Raw genomic sequence first — 21,471 nt, 5'->3', positions numbered from 1 at the left:
AGCCAGCAGACAATGGTACTCCAGAGCTTGGTGGAGCTTGGCGCTTCAATATTTATAAGCATCAATTCTAATGGAGGGAGGGAAGGAAACATTAGCAGCAATTTTCTTCTGTGTCTTCGGATCTTTTTCCCCCCTGAAAGTGTCGGGGAACCAGAAGAAAAAAGGAATGGCAATAACAGTTTAGAGTGCTTAGATGTGGGCAAGTGAGAGGCGGTGGGCTGAGCTGCCATCAGACAGCCAAGAGGAACTGGGAGAGGGGACCGCAGATGCTCACATGGGGGCTATGCTGAAGCCCCTCCTGCCATCAGTTCTAGGATGGTGGCCTGCCTGCCACTGTCTCTCAGGTCCCTGCAGGGGAAGGTGATTGGGCAAAGAGGGCAAACCAGGGGCATTGCTGGAGCAAACCCAGGGAACCAGAAATTCTGCTACCCTGCTTGCTCCAACTGTCGACCTTGTGCATGATCTTGACTTCTCCCAGCTGTCAGGACCTGCGTGTATTTGGACAGACAGGGGACCGGCGCTCTGAGCTCTGGGGAGACTGCTAATTCTCTCCTATGCGGGCTCAGTCACTTTGCTCTCTGCTATTTGTGACTGAGGCACCCTCCGAGGTGCAGCGCAGATCTCAGCTCCCCTGAGAAGGCTCTGCTATCTGCTCCATCCATGATGCTACGGCAATTATACTCTTCCTGCTCATTTACCGATTAATAGTAAACTGTCCTGTAGCATATCTTTCTGCCATCATCAAAGTGTGGTTAAGTCATCTGTTTAACTCTCGTTTATAGTCTATTTGGTTATACTGTGAGCTCTGAAGGGCAGAGACCAGCCCTTCTATGGTCTTGAATTCTGCTCGATGACAGAGCAGTGAAGACCGTCTATCTTGTATGGTGGTTACTGTTGTTCAGGCGCTCAGTTGTGTCCGACTCTTTGCGACCCCATGGGCTGCAGCATGCCAGGCTTCCCTGTCCTTCACCATCTCCTGGAATTTGCTCAAACTCATATCCATTGAGTTGGTGATTTTGTGGAGGCACTAGCAGACACTGACTCTGCCTGTGGTATCACCTCCACACAGGATTCCTGTTCCAGAGAGGGGAGGGCGAACTTCCTCCACCGACTGAGTTGACTACGACCAAAGGGAGTAAGACAGCCTTTCATGGCTGTCTCTAAGGTCACAGCCTCTATTAGGAGCATGTCTGGGGCTGGCAGCCCAGGCAGGACTGGCCTGAGTGAGCCTGTGCGCATGCGCCTCCCATTTCTGGCCCTGCATTTCCACACTTCCCTAAGACAGAATCCAGGGGCTCTGCCTCTCCCCAGGTGTCCCTTTGCTTTCACATGTCCATGTTGGGGAGAGTGGCTTTGCATTGTACGTCCCTTCCATCCCTGCCCTGCCCCACGCAGGCTCTTATCTTGGTCCCAGAAGGCCCGGCTAAGCCTCTCAATGAAACTGTGTGGAGAGAGATTCCAACCTATACAATTATGTTTTAAAAAATGAAGAAGAAACTTTGAGACCAACCCAAGGTTTCCAGGAGCCCAGTGCGAATAAGGGAGAGCCACTGAAGCAGCAGAGGAGGCCCTGGCCCGAGCCCTGGCCCCATGGCTTCCACGCGTTTCTAGCCAAGTCCAGCTGGGTCCCTGGGAACGAGCAAAGGGCCCAGAATCTGGAAACTGGCTGGAGCAGGCTGGGCAGATGGATAGCTTTATTACAGAGCAGGCTCTCGCTCCCTTTCGTTCTCACTGTTTTGCCTTATTCTTTTTTGCCCATGGTCTTATCAAAATACCCACCCTTCCCACTCCCCTGGGAAAAAACCACACAAGCCCTGCTTCTGGAGCTCGGACATGTAGCTAGACAAGCTTTAGATACTCATGCTGCTGTTTCCTGAGTTGAAGCTCATGTTCTCAGCAAACATCAAAGGGAATAATTGTATCACGAAGTACACATGGGCTGTTTCTAGGAAAGAAAGAGATGGACAGAGAGCAGCTGCTCCTGGCAGAGGGGACTGATAACTGGGGACCATGGGAAGGATGAAGCTCTTTTACACCTCTTGAATTGGGTCTTGTGTACATGTCTTATCTATTAACAACAACAATTAACAACCAGTTACATCACCCCCAAAGTGTAGCACAGATCAGGGCCAAGAGGAGGTGTCATCCCATCTTAGCAGGAAAGTTGGGCATGGGAGTGTCAGTGTCCTTTTGGGTCATCTCTGGCTCCATCATGGCCCCAAGTCAGCTCATTCCAGTGGGCCCACCACACTTCCCTGGTGACTCAAATGGCAAAGAATCTGCCTGCAATGTAGGAGACCTGGGTTCGATCCCTGGTTTGGTGAGATCCCCTGGAGAAGGAAATAGCAACCCCCTCCATTATTCTTGCCTGGAGAATTCCATGGACAGAGGAGTCTGGTGGGCTACAAAGAGTTCACAAAGGGGTCACAAAGAGTTGGACATGACTGAACAACTTTCACTCACTCACCACGCATATGAGGCAGTCATTTCTGCCTTAGTTGTATATTCAGAGGTTCTGCTTTCCTTTCACTAAGACAGCCTCAGTACAAGCAAGCAACATTCCATTTGTGAAAACATGAAAACCCACAGCAGTAATACGACAACCTCAAATTATGAGAAAGTTTCTGTAAGATAACAAATGATATCTCCATGACCTTGGGGATGTGCAAAAATTTCTTGAACAGTGCACTGAAATACTAACCATGTTAGGGGAGAGTAATACATTGGACTATATTAAAATAAGATCTTTTTCCATTAAAGTCATCATTTGGACAGTGAACAAGCAGCCCATGGACAAGAAGAAGATATTTGCAAGACAGACACACCTTGTTTTATTGTGACTTGCTTTACTGTACTTTGCAGATACTGTCTTCTTGTGTTTTTTACAAAGGGAAGTTTTATGGCAACCCCGACACAAGCAAGATGGTTTGCACCATTTTTTTCTAATAGCATTTGCTCATTTGGTATCTCTGGGTTACTTTTGACTGATTTTTGCAGTATTTCAAACTTTTATTATTATATGTGTTTTGATGATCTCTGATCAGTGATGTTTGGAGTTACTATTGCAAAAATATTACAACTTGTTAAAGCCTCAAGTGATGGTTAGCATTTTTAGCAATAAGCATTTTAAATTAAGGTATGGATATTGTTTTTTTTAGACCTAATGTTATTGCACACTTAATGGAAGACAGTATGATGATGGTAAAACTTTCATATACCTGGGAAACCAAAAAGTTCGTGAGACTCACTTTATTGTGGTGGTCTGAAACCAAACCCACAATGTCTCTGACATACACCTATACATCTGATTTTTACAAAATCTGATATTGGAAAAGAGGGTGAAAGAGTTAGCATGTTCTTTACAAAAGAGGCTATTCCGATGGTCAGTGAGTACATGAAAAAGTCTTCAGTACCGTTATTCATCAGATGGATGCAAATTCAAACCATGATGAGACACCATTATGCACCCAGCAGAGTGGCTAATACGAAAGAGAAGACAAAAACCAAGTCTCGCAGAGTTGTGGTGTGATCTGAATTCTTAGACATTTCTGATGGAAGTATGAATTTGTTCAGTCATTTTGGAAAACTGTTTGGCAGTGTCTACTTAAAACCTAAACACAGGCCTGCTCTAGGACCCAACAATTCCTCTATTAAATATTTATCTGAAAGTAGCAAAATACCTGTGCACAGAAAAGTTCACAAGAATGTTCACAGTAGCGATGAAATATAAAACAGCAAGAATGAACTCAATGATATCAGGCCACAGTGTGAATGAGTCTCAAAGACATTATATTGAAGGAAAGAAGGAAAAAACTAGACTGACTATACATTGTTTATATGAAATCTGTGTAAAACTAACCTATGGTGCTAAAACTTAGAATAGCAGTTAGATCAGGAGGGTGGGGGAAAGTTAGTGTTTATTTACTAGGAAAGGGCGTGAAAGAACTTCTGGGGGTGATGCATATGTTCTATATCTTGATCTGGTTGGTTGTCATTGTTGTTCAGTTGCTAAGTCGTGTCTGACACTTTTGTGACCCCATGGACTGTAGCCTGCCAGACTCTTTTTTTGTGAGATTTCCCAGGCAAGAATTCTGGACTAAGTCGCCATTTCCTTCTCCAGGTTATCTTCCCAAGTCAGGGATTGAACCTGTGTCTCCTGCTTGGCAGACAGATTCTTTACCACTGTGATACCTGGGAAAGATAGTATTTAGAAGGAAGGGGCATGAGGGAACTTCTGGCAGAGATGCTATATCTTCTGTATCTTGACCTGGTTGGCACACATATGTGAACATTCAAGTTGTATTCTTAATATTTTCATAATTTACTGTATAAACAAGCTCAGTTCAATTCAGTTCAGTCTTTCAGTCATGTCTGACTCTTTGCGCCCCATGGACTGCAGCACACCAGGCTTTCCTGTCCATCACCAACTCCTGGAGCTTGCTCACACTCATGTCCATCAAGTCAGTGATGCCATCCAACCATCTCATCCTCTGTCGTCCCCTTTTCCTCTTGCCTTCAGTCTTTCCCAGCATCAGGGTCTTTTCTAATGAGTACCAAAAGTAGACCTCGATTTTTTTAAAAGGAAAGGCGGCTCAGAGGTCAGGTAGAAAAAATGATGAATGTCTTCTGAGCCATGTAAACTCTACGCTCTATTCCAGGAGTAAACATGGAGAGCGTGATGGGGTTATTTGGTGAATCGTAGGGCAGTGTAACCCTGGTCACATCTCCTCCGAGTGACCCTGGCACTGTGCCAACGGATCCCATCCTGGAATCCAGAAAATGGAAGACTGCTCCTGGCTAGATGAGTAAGCCCCAATTCCTGGCTTTGGGAGAGCAGTTCCTGGCATGGCAAAACTGCTTCTCTCACATACATCTGCTCAAGTTCAAGGGCTGACATTTCTATGGGTTGTCAGTGTTCCCAGTGAAGCCCCACCTTCCACCCTGGGGCATCCTTGAATACAGGTCCAAGCTGGATGGGGCCAGCAGGCCTGGTTAGAGATGCCTCTGGACCTGGGTGAGATCCCGGGTTGCATTCTGGGCAATCCCTCTTCAAAGCGTAGCCCATGACTGAAGCCTGTCCACAAACTGATGCTCACCCATGATGATGTAAGATGGAAAGAGAGGGTAAGTGTTGAGAAGCTTCTATAGCTATTAGAAAGAGTCCTTTATGTCTATTGAATTTACTGATCAGAAAATTGGGGCTTATTAGGTGTATATCTTTATTCTTCTTTTCATTTTTCTCATTTGTTTCCATCGTGTTTTGTAAAAACTTGGAACTGTGATGGAGTGAAAATTTTTACAAAGAGAACCCGGTCTTGCATCTCAGGTAGCTGGAGGAGCATTTTCCTAGATGGTCAGAGGGTGTGTCCCAAAAAGAGCATATGGAATTGCTGGGGCGGGGTCTCTCTGATAAGTCAGGGGCTGTTGCTGCCTGCACTTGGCAATTTTTAGAGACACTGAGCAAAACAGCCTAACTGTGGTTTCCATAGTTACCAGCCACCACCGAGGAGAACATGAGCAGATTTTAAAGGGAAAAGCCTGGCACGGGCAGAAGTCAGAAAGGTGGGGCGGACTATGGACCCCAAAAGGAAAATGGACCACTACTCTAGGTAGCGGAGACCGTTAGTTGTGGTCTTGATCCCAGAGGCAGATGCCCTGGGGACCCAGTGATGGCACATTGCCATCTCAGCTGTCCATAAAGGACACAAGGCAGGCCAACAAGAGGCCTTTAATCATGGCAGCAGGTACCCTGCAGGGGTCCCCCTCTCTGGTCCTCTCCCAGGGCCATCTCCAGGATGGTCACCCTCTTTCACCACCACGAAGCCCGTGGTCTGTGGACCTTCACCCAAAGCAAAGTTAGCAATAAGGGAGAGGCGGCGGGAGCCGACCTGTACCAGCCCCAGTGGCCTGCGTGCTCAAGCGTGGGACTAGGATTTCAGTCCAGCCCCTCCTCCGCTATCATCGACTGGGGTCAGTACCTTGGGCCATCCTCTGCCTCACAGGTTCAGTCATGTGCTTGTTCATTTTTGTTTCCCTCAACAAACATTTCTAGAGCACTTGCTTGAGGCCAGAACCTGTCCCAGATGCTGGAGATACAGCAGAGCCCAAGCTAAGATGGTCTCTGCCTTCATGGAGCTCATATTATTCTAATGGGAGAGATAGACGATGGGAGTGTAAACCACAAGGCAAGGTGATGATACATTCCATTGGCTTCGGTGTGGTGCATTGGGTCAGGAGGGGCTGCAGTGGTGACAGAAATATTTACAAGCAGACTTTAGAATCTGAGGGGATGTGTTCGTGCGTGGTAAGTCGCTTCAATTGTGTCTGACTCTTTGCGACCCTGTGGATCATAGCCCACCAGGCTCCTCTGTCCATGGGGATTCTCCAGGCAAGAATACTGGAGTGGGTTGCTATGTCCTCCTCCAGGGGATCTTCCCAACTCAGGGATCAAACCCCTTCCTTATGTATGTCTCCTACATTGGCAAGGGGAGTTTTTCACCACTAGCACCACCTAGAAAGCCCATCTGAAGTGATGTGAAGGGCTAACACACAGCCGCCAAAAGAAGACCCTGATTTTGGTAATATGATTCACAGGGTCTGTAGAAAGTGTCACTTAAGCTGGGGTTCAAAAAAATGCTTGTCAGTTGAATCTATGGTGCAGCAGAAATCAACGGTTTGTAAGTCCCTTTCGCCCACATCTGCATGACCTTGAACCCCGAAGAGGCCCTTGATACTCCGTGGATTTCGGACAGGACTTGGGTTCCCCCAAGTGCCAGAAGCTCCACTGAAGAACCCGCCTGGGCCTCCAGCCACCAGAGGGCGCTGCTGCTGCTCCTTGGCTTGGACGCAGGCCGCTGGAAGCCAAGAGAAAGACTGATGTTGCTTTGGGAAAATATTTGGATTATGTGAAATAAGAAGCAGTCCTGCCTCAGAATTATAGGCTTGTAAATCACTCTGGGGAGAAAGAGGGCCAGGGGGACGGGCGAGATGTGGGCCGTGAGTTTATGATTTCTCCAGAAGCCCTTGATAGAATTACAGCCTCATAACTCATGGGGGCCCACTCTTTCCCCCAACCTAGTTTCAGCCCCCCACCCCCGACCCTGGGAAATGTTGATCAGGGTGCCCACAATGAGAGACTTGATTGGCAGAGGCCTTAAGCAAGCCCCTCTAAGGCTCTCTGGGGCGTGTGGGGGGAGGTGGCCCCCGTGGCTGTTTGTGCATTGGGTGCTGGCAGAGGGGCCTCAGTTTCAGAAACTCGGTGGGGCTGGGTCTGTGGGAGTTCTGAAGGGCCGAGCCTGAAGAGGACAGCCGGTCTGCAGGACTCGACACCAGACAGAAGGGGCTCTGAGGGGTCCGGGGGGGGGGGGGGTGGGCAGCCACCTGCTGCTAGGTCCCTTGGACCCACCCCGCAAGGAGCTGCTTCTCTCTTTGGATGCGGTAGCGTGTCATGAGGCCGCCTTTCTTCTCCTCCGTTGTCTGAGCCACCTCTCTAGTTGGCCCTTTAACAAAACGGCCCCTTTGGTCAATACAGTGCTGCAGAAGGGCTCGCAGACTGTGTGCTGGGGGAGCTGGCACTGACCTCCCTCCAGCTGGGAAGATGTGCGGTGGTTAGGAGCAGGGCGTGGCTGACGATATGCCGACCATCCCCCTGCCTCCAGCCATGGCCTCGTCATGTCCGGGGTTTATAAAAAGGCCATAGGAAATATGTTTCCAGTGGTGAGTCAGTGATGCCCTGTTAAGCATAGAAGCTTTTCGAAAACCCTAAGGACTCCACCAAAAAACTATTAGAAATAATAAATGAATATAGCAAAGTGGCAGGATACAAAATCAATATACAAAAATCTGTTTCATTTCTATATGCTAATAATGAGCTAACAAAAGGAGAAACTAAGAAGACAATTCCATTTACAATCACAACAAAAAGAATAAAATACTTGGGAATAAATTTAACCAAGGAGGTAAAAGACCTGTACACTGAAAATTGTAAGACATTGTTGAAAGAAATTGAAGAAGACACAAATAAATGGAAAGATATTCCATGCTCATGGATCGGAAGAATTAGCATTGTCAAAATGCCCATATTACCTAAAGCAATCTACAGATTCAGTGCGAACCCTATCAAAATCTCAAGGACATTTTTCACAGAAACAGAACAAAAAATTCTAAAATTTATACGGAATCATGAAAGCCCTCAAACTGCCAAAGCAATCAGGAGGATAAAAAGAAAAAATCTGGGGGCATCACACTGCCTGACTTCAAGCTATTTAATAAAACAAGCATGGTATTGGCAGAAAAACAGATATACAGATCAATGGAACAGAATGAGAGCCCAGCAATAAACCCTTGCATATATAGACAACTAATTTATGGAAAAGGAGTAAAGAACATAAATGGTGCTGGGAAAACCGGACAGCTGCATACAAAAAAAAAAAAAAAAAAAAAGAAACTAGACCACTCTCTCACACCATACAGAAAAGTTAATGTAAAATAGATCAAAGACTTGAATGTAAGACCTGGAACCATAAAACACCTAGAAAAAAATATAGGCAGCATGCTCTTTGACATCGATCTTAGCAATATCTTTCTAGATATGTCTCTGCAAGCAATGGAAACCAAGCAGATACTGTATGTTGTCACTTATTCATGAATCTAAAAAATAATACAAATGAATGTAAATGCGAAATAGAAACAGACTCACTAGTATAGAAAATAAACTAGTGGTTATCAAAGGGAAGCGGGAATTGTAGGGGCAAATTAAGGATATAGGATTATGAGATACAAACTACTATGTATAAAAATACTGAATGTTGTACACCTGAAACTAAGTGATAATGTAAATCAACATACTTCAATCTTAAGAAAGCCTAATAAAAAAATAAAAAAGTAAATGAACAAACCAAACCAAACAATGAGAAATGTAGCTGCAGAGAACAGTCGTGGCGACCAGAGGAGAAGGGGCAGAGGGAGGGTGATGGATGGAAACTAAGGTTTTGGTGGTGAGCTTATTGTTGGGTATACAGAAGTAGGAATGTCATGTTTTAGATGTGATTCTTACAGAAGGTTTTAAATCAGTGTTACCTCAAAAAATAGCTACCTTTTTTCGAGGTGTGCTTATTATAAGTCAGACGTTGTATACATAATCCTACCATCTCACAACTTCTCACGATTTTCTCACAAGCTACTTCCATTTCACAGATGAGGAGAGTGACGCATTGAGCTGCAAATCAATTTGTCTAAGCCACTCTACAGCTAAGTAGGGTGTTGAAGATTAGAACCCAGATCCCTTATCACTCTTGTGCATCCCACCAGGGAGCCTGCCAGCATCTCATCCCTGTGAATGTCAGTGTCTAAGTTTTTCAGCTAAATTCCCATTCAATTTCTATTCTTCTCTCCCTGCTTTAGTTCCCAGATGCAATCCAGTGCCTATCTTTTCTCATTTTCTCTGCAATGTCCTTTGCATTTCCAGTGCTATGGCGATAATCAACCTACCAAGGAAACAGAGAGGGAGAGAGAAGCTCTTTGTTTATAGTTTGTTATAATAGAGCCCAATCAAGAGTATAAGTTTTAGAGTCAGAGAAGCCTAGATTCCCATTCCAGCTCCATCACCCCTATCATTTGCCATTTGTGGGATGGGAGTTGCTATTGCTTTGAGCTTAAATGTACTCATCCATAAAATGGGTATAGCAGTGACAGCTACTGCAGCAGGCTGGATCCTGAGAATGAATGAAGTAATGTATGTAAGTGATATATCAACTCATTTTATGAGCTGATCCCTCTAAGGCAGTTCCTTCTGGCCTGGGAGATGATGATCCTCTTGTCACAGGGCATTAAACCAAGGTTACAGTCTTCCCCTACAGTTGTATATGCTTCTCCATCTCCTCCCAGATACTATATAATCTCAAGGCTCCTAAATTTTTTAATTGATGGGATACCAAAGACTAATGACATCTTGAAAACCTTGTCTTCAGGATCAGTTTGGTTTCATTACATGATCTTCTTCAGGTATCTGATCTTGTGGCCCAGTGCTTTAGAGAAAACAGTGGGCGTTTGTCTTATTCCTATGTATCCAGCTTTGAGTTCAGAATAAAAGAAATGTTAAGACCCGGTCTACTACTGAGTTGAGGAGACAGGACTTAAAACAAGGTGAAATTATTAGGGAATAAAATTATCATGTATATACATCAGCGCTGGTTCTGTTAAAGTGCTGAGCGCTGTATTACAGGCAATTAGAGGCTCTAGCCACCCAGGATAAGGTGCTAATTGTGCAGGAAGGAAAGGCAGAGGTGCTGGAGGAAGTTGAGCAGCAACCAGTCCCTCTGAGAAGTCACCTGTGAATGTGTTGGGTCACAGAGCCAGCGGGACTTATCGTTTTCAGTTATCCATTTCTATTTTATTGGGAAGCCATATTCTTTCTTTCTCTTCTTTTTTGGCTGTGCCAGGTCTTAGTTGCGACATGCAGGATCTGGTTTCCTAACCAGGGATCAAACCCAAGCCCTCTGCACTGGGAGCATGGAATCTTAGCCACTGGACCACCAGGGAAGTCCTGGAAAGCTTTAGTCTTATATTTCAAAATTTGGGCAACTGAGAGATTCTTGCACTAACTTTATTCATTCATTTAACAGACATTTTTAGAGCAACTACTACGTGCTTGGTACTGTCCCAAGCATGAGACAGAGAGTCAACATGTGGGGTCTTTCCTTCAGGAGCCCGTCACTCCGTACTGAAGCCCCCATCAGCTAAAAACTTGTAAGATGTTGGGACTCACTCCAAGTCCTTTGAAAGCCTTACATCATGTGATCCTCTCAACAACTCTGTGAGGAAGGCATTATTATTCCCATCTTTCCAGATGAGAAAAACCAAGATTTGGAGATGGGAATTTGCTCCAGTTGACCGTGCTAGGCAGTGATGGGTGTGTGTGTGTGGGGTCATTGCTATTACTCTATGTAGAGAATGGGTTCAGGCACAAAAGGGGGATGAGGTCACAGCTGTCTGGATGTGGGGTGCTCACACAATTCTGAGCCCCAGGTGTATCCCGCCTGTGTTGCCCGTGAGAATTCATACAACTGGAGGCAAACCACCGAAGAAGAAGGAATGAGAAGGGCCTTGAGGGATCAGGGTCAGTGCAGGCAGGCACTTGGGGAGGGCGTGCCATGATTAAGTCCTTGTAGTTGACGTGGGTGGGCTGAGAGCCATCTCTAGTGACCCGCCAGCCCCCACTCACTGACGGCTCTGTTTCCTGTACCCCCAGGCCTGCCCTTGAGTTGCTAGAGTTGGCCAGGTTGGACCAGACAGCTGGGGAATCTGGCAGGTGTGGAAGCAGCAGGTCTGAACTTCTGAACTCCAATATGGAAGAAGCGTAAGAAGGGTCCTTTCTGGAAGCATGTGTTTCTCCCCTGGTTGGGTCTTAGAGCAGCAGTCCCCAACCTTTTTGGCACCAGAGACCAGTTCCACGGAAGGCCTTTTTTCCACTGAACAGGGATGGGGGGGGATGGTTTTGGGATGATTCAAGCTCATTGCATTTACTGTGCACTTTGTGTGTGTGTGTGTTAGTCGCTCAGTTGTGTCTGACTTTCTGAGACTGTAGCTCACCAGGCCCATCTGTCCATGGAATTCTCCAGGCAAGAATACTAGAGTGGGTCACCATTCCCTTCTCCAGGGGATCTTCCCAACCCAGGGATCAAATCCGGGTCTCCGGCATTGCAGGCAGATTCTTCCCTGTCTGAGGCACCAGTTTATTGCTAATCTAATGCTGCTGCTGATCTGACAGGGGGTACCAGTCTGGAGCCTAGAGGTTGGGGACCCCTGTCTTGGAGGGATTGTCAGGCCTTTATTAGAATCAGGCATCCATAGGTGCTGCTGACAGCAGCCAGCCCCTGTGTGTGGACCAGCCTTTCTAGACATCAGAGTAGGCTGTCGTTTACTGTCTCCTCGAGGCAGCTGCCATCTAGAGTGAGGACCTCGGTGGAGAACGTGTTCTCTCCAGAGTGTATGCCTGGAGAGCTTGTTGAGAGAGATTGAGGGACTGATGGGCTCTGTACTAAAGCAATGTCTGCTGACGGCATTGACCGGGAATACGTCTGCTTTCTCCAGCTCGGCAGGGTTATCATCGCCTGAGATGCCTGCTCTGTGGCTGAGGACAGAGCCTTAAGTAAACATATGAATTGCAGGTGGTGGAGTTCAGACATCACATAGCTGAAAAGAGAAAGGGCTGTGTGTCCACACCATAGGGTATAGTGGCCACCAGCGGCTACTTGTGGCCCCGCCTCTCCCTTCCAGACAGACACATAAAGATTCCAAATCCCAAACTGCATTTTTTATTATTTTTTAATAAACTTTATTCTATATTACAAATAGGTTTTTTTTTTTTTGTTCTGAACTGCAAAATAGGAATGCCTTATATTTACATACACAGGTATACAATTAATTATAACAAAGGTACAGAAGCTTGCCTTTACCAAGTTACAACTGGGCTCCAATTTAAATAGCATAGGTTTCCTTTTTAAAAACTTTTATTTAAAATCTTTTTTTTTCTGTAATCTTACTTGGATACGCTTCTTTAAAAACCAAACCAGAAGACCCTCTTTCCTCTAATAGATTTCATCCACATATCTTTGAGGCTCATTATAACACTGTTGTCTAAAGATATGTTTTGCTTTGTTCTAACAAAGGGTTGGTGTTCAAGGTGGGAGCTTTATGGAGACAGAAGTGGGATGAGGCTGGGAGTGGTGATGGAAACAGGACTGACCGACCTACCACTTTCAGCCACCTGTCTCCGAGACTCAAAGGCCCCTGCCTGTCCCTTAAATCACCCATTCATCCTTTCCTGCCCCTCCTCCTCTCTCTAGTATTTGAGACTTAACTCTGGGTCATCTGACCAGGCCAGACTCCTCTACCCCACCCCTTGGCTCATTGAGCCATTATCTGTTGTGGTACCCTGGAGTTGCTGGTTGCTATGGTAACTTGGCAGGACCCTGCTGAAAGACACAGGCTGGTCTCTACTAGCTAAAGTGGGGAGGAGGGCGGTTGCCTCCCACCCTTCCTTCCCATCTCGGGGCCTGGGGTTCTTGTTCTTGGTCGGTGCAGCCAACACATGACTAAGCCAAGACCTCCAGCCTCAAGGATGCCAGGCCTTGAGAGAGTGATGGGGGTGCGGAGAGTCATTCACCCTAAAACACAAAGTCATGGTTTCCAAATGGAAACAAGATTCTTTGAGGTAAGCTAGCTTTTCTCTTTAAAGAACGGAAGGTTTAACAAGCCAACAAGCTGACGGGAACACTGGGGAAGGGAGAGGGAAGGAGAACACATAAGGACATGCATACCTTCTTGGTCATCTGCCTGAACTGTGTTCAACAGCCCTGCTTGGTAAAGTGGTGTCTCAGTTTCTTAAGTGTCCTTTGCATCGCTCTTTAACCGTATCCTCTGTTTGGAATTCTCTTATAAGGGAGCCCTTCCAAAATGTGCTTGAGTTATAAGATCAAAGATACCAACAAAAGAAGTTCTAATTCCAGACAAAGAAACTGGTGGAAGATGAGATGCACAGACCCCTTTGCCACGTGCATCTGTCTTCATGATTCCTCCACAACCAATCCATAACAGGTTCTCCCTGCTGTTTGGGGGAAGCCATGGGGTTCAACACCACCAGGGGAAGCCTGGGGAGAAGTGAAAGAGGATACAGAGTGGCGGGAAGGTGAGGCTCACCCTACCAAGGTCACCCACCGTCCCCATCCCCACCCAGTTCACTGTCTCTGCCAGTACAAACAGAAATCTCTTTTTATTCATTAGGGATTCTGTTTTGTTTTGATTTAGGGTAGTCACCTGCCTACTCAAGGGATTTAATTGGATCTCTAATGAGTATGTATTACTTTGACAACCAAAACATCCTTTATGTTATACAATAAAATTGGATACTCCCCTTAATTAAAAAATGATTTTATCGGGGAACACAAATTCATAGTTTAAGAAAAGGTCTCTCCTGAATGAAGTTTTACTGCAGAGATTCCTCTCCGAATGGGAGGCTGGGTCATTCAGTTTTCCAGCACCCTGACGGGAAGAGGCTCCCGGAGCGTCAGCTGTTCCCGGGAGCTGCCTCTACGGCGTCACCTACTGCTGTCCCTTGGTCTCCCTGTCTGTAGGATGATTCGTTTGCTTCACCTGTGGGGTGAGGCAGCACAGGTGGGCGGAGCAGGGTAGCGCTGCAGGCTCCAGCCAGCGAAGGTGCGGGAAAGCACCAAGAATGTCAACAGCCCCCGGCTACTTCCCCTGGCAGGGCCCCGGCCCAGGGATATCCTGACCCATTTCTTTAACAAGCGGGATTTCTTCTGTCCCCTGCTCCCAGTTTCTCCTCAGCCCCTTGGAAGTCACAGGTAAAGAGTTCTGTGTGCCCCCCACCAACCCCAGTATTTGGATTTTACATCCGCACCTGGGCTTCCTCCTTAAACTCAAACTTTTAAAAGACACAAACAAAAAATAACTACGAATCCCCAGACAACCCACCAATGGTTCAGAGACAAAGGGAAGGGCTGAGAATCAGGGGTCCTTAGTGGTCTGTCCTGAGAACCAACAGGGAGAGTGGGAGGCTGAAAGAAGGTTCTTGGTGACTACACGAGCTAGACGCAAACGGAAGGGCCAGGAAGCAGGTGGGATCTGCCCGGGTGGGTCTGCTGGGTGCTGGCAGCACCCTGGGGCCTCCAGTACCTGGAGGCGGTTTATCCACGGACGTGCCTCTCAGAGGTTCGCCCTAGGGTCCTCATTGGGGGTGGGGGTGCTGTTCCTGGAAGGACTGTAGTCCAGGGTCAAGAAAAGAGTGTCTATGGGCTTTCTGTCTGCAGAGTGCCTCCCCAAGGCCCCTCTCCCTCCATGGGTCTCTGTGAGGTGGGAATGTCTATTCTTGATGAACTATAATTAACTTTAACCTTCACTAGGCTAAATATTTGACTTGGCATTCTGTGAGGTCAAGGAGAAGTGTCCCTTAATCCTGAGAGCAGAGATGGATGGCATACGGAGCTTTCCCATTTGTAGGGTGGGAATGAGGCCTTGTTGAGGCTCTGAAAGTGTCAGTAGGACTTGCCTTGTGGAACGGAGGTCACTGGGGAAACCACTTCTGTGGCTCCTCTGATGGGAGACCCACCAGGCCCCGGCTGTGTTAGGGAGCTGCAAGGGCTCAGTGGGGGCAACTTTGGAGGGCAGGAAAGGGCTGGGGTGGTCCCAGGAGGCTGAACTGAGGGCGGAGCCGTCCACCTGGGGCTGAACAGCTCCCAAACTTAGTGGATACATGGCCTTGGGGCAGAGTCTCACGTGTGGGAGGTGGGCAAGAACGGGGATTGGGGACACTCTGCTGGGGAAGGGGCACACTGAGGAGCCAGACATGCAAAGGGGATCAGAGGTCGAGGACCTGTGATGAGGGAAAGGGGAGGCAGCAATGTTGGGATAGCACATCAACGCTGACCCCAGGGTTGGGAGGTGAGAGCCGGAGACCTTACTCCCACTGCTGCCAGGGGCCAGTCCTGGCCAGTCTGCCTCTAACGTTTAAACTGACTTGTCTCTTTCCAGCATCTCTGGCTTCACTCACTCGCCCATGGGCTCAAGAGAGAGAGGCTCTAGGCTGGCTCTGGGTGTGCATGGTATTCTCAGTCAATGGGATGCCCAGGTTTTCCCAAGTCCCTGAATTCCAAACTATGCTGAAAGAAGGCAAGAGGAAGTTAATAGCTACAAAAGCCAGCTCCAGGCAGTGTTGCTATTTGTGGTTACCAGGACATGTCAGGGTCTCTCCTTCTAGGAAAGGACAAGGAATAGTAAATATGCCCACACCTGGGGAGACTTGTGCCCTCGGGAGAGATGACCAGTCTGCAGCTAATTGTCCCAGCCTCTCTCTACTCATTCTTAAATTCAGGACCTCACAGCGTTTCCTCCCTGCTTCTCACCATCCCATCTCGCTACAATATTCAAACTCCTCACCTAGTCCAGGTCGGTTATGTCTGACTGTGTGATCTCCTGGTACCATTTTGGACCCTGGTGGTTTCAAGGGGTTGAAGGAGTGAAAGAGATGGGATGAAGGGAGGGTGAGGAGACATGGCCTTTCTTCCTGTGTTCTCTGCCCAGGACTCTAGGAGTCAGATAAAGGTCCCACCGTGAACAGAACTGTGACCCTGCACATAAACTGTGACACAGAGCAGGGGCCTTGAAGAGACCTCCCTTCTACAGGACCTAATCGGCCCAAGTCCCTTCTCTCGTGCATGCTGGATAGCACGGTGTCTCCGGCCAGCCAGGAGGAGGTTGGGGGTTCCAGGGGGTGTTTGGAAAGAAGATCTGGGGGAAAGAGCAGCTTTTTTTTTTTTTTTTTTAATCACGCTGCCTTGTTTTTACTTTGAAACGTATCACACGTGTACCAAGAATCCAAACAAAAGAAATGGAAAACAAACAGCGAACGGAAAGAGAGCTCTTATGGGCAAGACGGGTTGCGGCTCTGCATGACTCTATCCTACTTCTCCATCCCCAACAGGCCACAGAGACTTCGGGCAAGCAAAGCACCAGAAACCACCACCCCACCAATTAAAGAAAACCTGCCCCAAACCCTCCCCCAGGAGACAGGAGGAAACCAGGGAAACCTGCCCATCCTCCTCCCCTCTTTCTTCCCGACATTTCTCTGATGGGTTTCAGGTTTTCCTTATAATAAAAACATGGGGAGAAAAAGTCATGTACCGACAACAAAACAATAACAATAATAATAATCCAGTAAAAAAAAAAAATAAAAGCTTCAGCAGAACCATGGTAACAGTCTTTTTCTCTGCTTGTTCATTTTTTTTCTCTAACTGTGCAAAACTTAAAAAGTAAATCAAAACACACTCACTCATGCACACACACTCACAGCTTCCATTCAGCACACCTGTGTTAAATATGTTTGTGTCTTTCTTCTCCCCAACCCTTCACATGTGCAAATATATGTTAGTGGCCCAGGTGCCTCCTCAGCCTACCTCCCGCATGCTTCCTTCCTGGCCTGCCAGGCCTCGTGGCTTCCGGGGAGGAAATCAAATGATCAAGGGGAGAAATTCCATTCTTCTTACACCTGGCACTTCATTTGCTGAGACCTTTGGTTATGTTTTTCCCACTTGAAACACATCGCTTCTCACTCTCCTCTTCCCGTTGATTAGGCTACTTGCGTGTTGCCCATCACTTGTCCTGCTCGACGCCACATCATGCCCTGCTCTCTGTCACCACCGCCTGGCCTCCAGTTACGTCCAGGCTTCTCTTGGTCAGTGACCACCCTGATTTCCTATAGACAGGTGACTTCATCCCCCAGCACGCAGCACAGAAAACAAGTATTGAAATGTCCTGAAGTTGCAGAATGAATGGTGGACAAGGGCAGAGAAGGGAAATGCTTCAGACACCCCCCCCACCCCACCCCGCAGTAGGACCAGAAAGCTTTCTGAGCTCTCTGCCTACTCACGGGGCAGACAGATACACACACACACACACACACACACACACACAGAGGTGCATGTGCACATGAGATCTCACACACACACACACACACACGCTCATATCCAAAGGGGCTAGCATTCTTCAAATATAGGGTGTTCCAAAGATGTTGCCGGAAATGGGCTGGTCCCTTCCTCAAAGAGGGGCCCCTTTGGAGTGGATGGCAGTGGAAGATGTCTGATGCTTGAGGAGTGAAGGCAAGACTGTAGAAACCTCATTCCCAACCCCATGGATGCCTCTGTTTGTCCCCCAGAGTGGTGAACAACTTCACACAGGGGATGCCTGGAGAGAGTCTATGGCGGAGACTGGACCATAGATGGAGATGGTGTCTAAGGTCCTTTCAAGGTTATAGGTTTCCACGGCCCTCCATCAGACTCTCTCACCATAGCCCCTGCTCACCTAGGACGCATGTCTGAGCACGTATCTGCCTGGCTGGCTGACGATGTATTCGTGAATGGAAGGACAGAGGGAGAGACACGATGCCAGGGCCAGGGTCAGTGGTATGTCCCTCCTCCCATTTCTGGACAGGTCCTTCCTCTTGATTTTTCGGTCCTCCCCACACATGACAAACCTGGAGCTGAGTCTGGCTGGCATTTTGGTTTGTCTCTGAGAGACTGTGCTTGCAAGTGTTTCTTCCCGGGATGACTGCAGAAGGGAGGAGGGAGGAGAGTGACTAAAGTGACAGCTGAGATGTTGATGAAATAATTCCCGAGGAGGTCTGAACAGTCCAGTCACACAGTCATCTGCATAGCAACGGCACCAGACTCTGCAGGGAGTCAGGAGCGAGGCTGTCCGCCCCAATCTTCTCTAGAGTTCTCAGGAAGGATGGTGGGGATGGAGCCACGGGGACCGCTGGAGGTAGAAGCTCCTGGATGCACTGGTGTTTGACCCTGACCCCTGATGAGGGATGACTAAGGAGGATGGAAGTGCATCCTCTAGATGGTGCTCGGGGATCTACAAGGGATTAGACCTCTGACTATGAGGTGATTCGTTAGCACGTGGGGTGAATGGAAAACAACCAGTTCTGCTTCCAGGTGGATGCAACTCTCTTCTTTTCTCCTCCTGCATGTTACATTTCTGCCACTATGAGCCACATCGGGAGGATCTCCACAGTGGGCTGTAACTGCTATTCTTTCTCCTGAAAGGTTTTCCACAGGCCAGGACTGGGCAGGCCGGGCACCTGTGGGTGCTTTGAAGAACTCCGAAAAGATCAGAAGGGGACAAGGGAGCCTCTCCTGCCAATCGCACATGTGAGAGGCAGCTTGCAAGGCGCCCCTCAACTGCTCATGGTCCCCACTCCAGCCACAGGCAGGAGGAGCAGCCTTTCTTCCCAGAGTTGCAGGGGGACCCCGCGAAGACAGAAACCTGGGCCAGGTGACATCTTCCCCGTGAAGATAATACTGAGCTCCCTGCCTCTTCCCCAGGCCAAGGTCAGACCCATGTGGGGACTACGGAAAGACGGAAGGCAGGGTAATAGCACAGAAGCACCTTCGTCCATGGCTCCTCATTTGTATCCGGGCCCTGCTGCTGATGCTCGGGGTCAGCTGGGAAAGAGGGCCCCTCTGATGTCTTCAGGTCAGGCCCCTCGGCGCGGTGGGGACCGGCCATCCTGGACTAACTTGAGGGTCGGCAGCTTGGTTCAACCGTGTTGGCAGAGGAACTGAAAGAGAGGGAATCCAGGGAGGCGGGAGAGACAGAGACAGGCAGAGAGAGAAAGGGAGAGGGAGACAGCGCTGCTGAGGGGGTGCTGCTGACGCCAGTCGGAACTTGCACTTGGTAAAGATGATAATCTAGACTGAGGCACGGCTTGGTGTGTCCCTCCCTCCAGTGGGGGAGGGGGGAGCGGGCGAGCTGGAAGGACGGTTCTCAGCTGTCTAAGCTCATGAGGGTTATGACTTGTTCTAGTTTGTAGGCCAGTTTCTGCTTCCCACACTGGTCATCATGGTCCAGGGGTCCGAGGATCTGTTGAAGAGCCAAGAACAGGGTGGTTACCAGTTTGTGTGCACGCGTCTGTGTTCTTAGGGTATGCACTGACAGGGGTTGTGGTCAGAGAGTTTGGGAAGACAGGCGCAGGTAAAGCAGCCCTCACAAAGTTGCTGGGGAGGCAGACGGCCTGCACGACTTGGGTGGGGAGTTGTGGGGGGCGCTCGGGCACAGGGAACCAACTCATGGGCATCCGTGTGTCAGTGAGCACAGGACGCCAGCACACACGTCGGCATGTCTGAATACACGTGCACATTTCACTCCCTACGTACGGCAGCTGAGAGTGGGCAGAAGACACCTGTGCCGAGATGCTGCCGTTACCTCTAGGTTAAACAGCAGGTGGGTCCACACCCAACGGAAAGTACAGGGCTTAGTGTCTCAGGGCAACTATGATTTCACACTATCAAGACATCCCACTGCCCTGTGAGAAAGGAACATCTTGCCATCAGCAGCCCAAGGCCTGAAATTCCACATGCAGAAAGGTATCTGACTCCACTTTGCCTGTTAAGAAACAAATATCCCTCGAAGAGTGATATCTCAAGCTTTACTGGTGACAGACATCTACCAGCCAGCATCTACACAGCCTTTGCTGAGATTAGATGGTTGGTGGATGAGAATAACAGGGAGGAATTGTGTGCATAAGCAGGAAGATGTGTGGGAATCTGGCTCAGACTCAGGAGGTGTAGCACTGAATAATGGCTCCATCAGTTTCTTGCTGGGTGATGCCGGAGCAAAACATGAAACCTCTCTGAACCCTCCTTTCCTCTTCTGTAAAATCTGGGACCTACGACTCCCTCTCTGGGTTGCTCCAAGAGAGGAGATAAAGTCATGTAACAAGCGTGAGCACCTGTCACACCATGCCTACTCCAGGAGGGGCAGGTGACAGACAGGAGTCCTGAGGTCTGAGGAACGAGGGAGTAGGGTGGCAGGGGGGTGGCAGGAGGAAAGAGGAGGTTGAAGGCTGAAGGAGGGCTGCCCAGAGCTCTGGATTTCCTGACCTACTTAATCTATTTTTAATTGGGGAGACCAAGTCAGTTGCCAACTTCTCAGTTGAGGCCAGGAACCACCAGTGATTGGCCCTAACATTTCATGAAGATGGGACATTTTCATATTGACAGCAGAAGAGTGAACTTGGGAAGCTGGTGGCTCAGTGGTAAAGAATCTGCCTGCTGTGCAGGGGACTCAAGTTCAATCCCTGGGTTGGGAAGATCCCCCGGAGGAGGGCACGACAACCCACTCCAGAATCCTTGCCTGGAGAATCCCATGGACAAAAGGAGCCTGGCAGGATAGAATCTGTGGGGTAGCAAGGGTTGGACATGACAGCATGCATAAGAAGATAAAAGAGGACTGAACCTGCTCTGACAGTCCTTTTCCAGATGAGACAATGGCATTCATACACTGGCCTACTCTGCGTTGTCCTTACTTCACAAGTGGCCACAGACAGGTGGGAATTGTCCTGGACCACCACTGGCCCACAGGCTGGCTTCAGGGTCCCTCTCCTAAAGGACCTACTGCCGACTTTCTCTACACTTGTTAACAGCTCACGGCCTGTGGACACTGGGACTGGGCCCTGCTGGGGCTCCTAGATCCTCCCTTGGGGACGAGGCTGGAACAACGTGGAGAACCCAGGGTACTGGCTTTGGCTCCTGTTACAGCCTTCCACTCAGAGAGGGTGGCCGTGCTGCTGTTCAGACATGGGGAGCCTGGACTCTGAACCCATTGGGTCTACACTGGTGTGGCCAAGAAAACTCCCGCAGGCACCTTTGTGCCGGCCAAAAGATGGCCGTTGTCTGAAGGGGCAATGACCCCAGGTGAGGTTTCTTAACTAGGGAACACAGCAACTAAAAATAGACTCCATTCTACTCTGTCCGTATCCATTCTGTTCTGATTATGTCCTATCATACTGTTTCTATTCTATTCTATTCTTTATGACCTGCCCATGAATGTGAGGAACTGCTTGACTAAAAAGAATGAAGTCAGAGAGAGATATAGAAGAAAGAAAGAAGAAGGAAG

General features: G+C 48.4%; 1 protein-coding gene across 1 annotated transcript in view; it reads right to left on the bottom strand.

The window, feature by feature from the left end:
* Positions 1 to 12,298: 12,298 nt before the first annotated feature.
* The window catches only part of PLXNA4 (plexin A4), a 472,507-nt gene continuing 463,334 nt past the window's right edge, over positions 12,299 to 21,471 (bottom strand). The window contains exon 32 of the mRNA XM_070465677.1: positions 12,299 to 19,437. Coding sequence (XP_070321778.1) covers positions 19,342 to 19,437 — 96 coding nt within the window. The 3' untranslated portion in view covers positions 12,299 to 19,341. The remainder of the gene's footprint in view (positions 19,438 to 21,471) is intronic.

Source organism: Odocoileus virginianus, chromosome 1, assembly GCF_023699985.2.
Source record: "Odocoileus virginianus isolate 20LAN1187 ecotype Illinois chromosome 1, Ovbor_1.2, whole genome shotgun sequence".
Lineage (NCBI taxonomy): Eukaryota > Metazoa > Chordata > Mammalia > Artiodactyla > Cervidae > Odocoileus > Odocoileus virginianus.
Note: the sequence above shows the minus strand (reverse complement) of the source record. Positions and strands in the feature narration are given on the sequence as shown.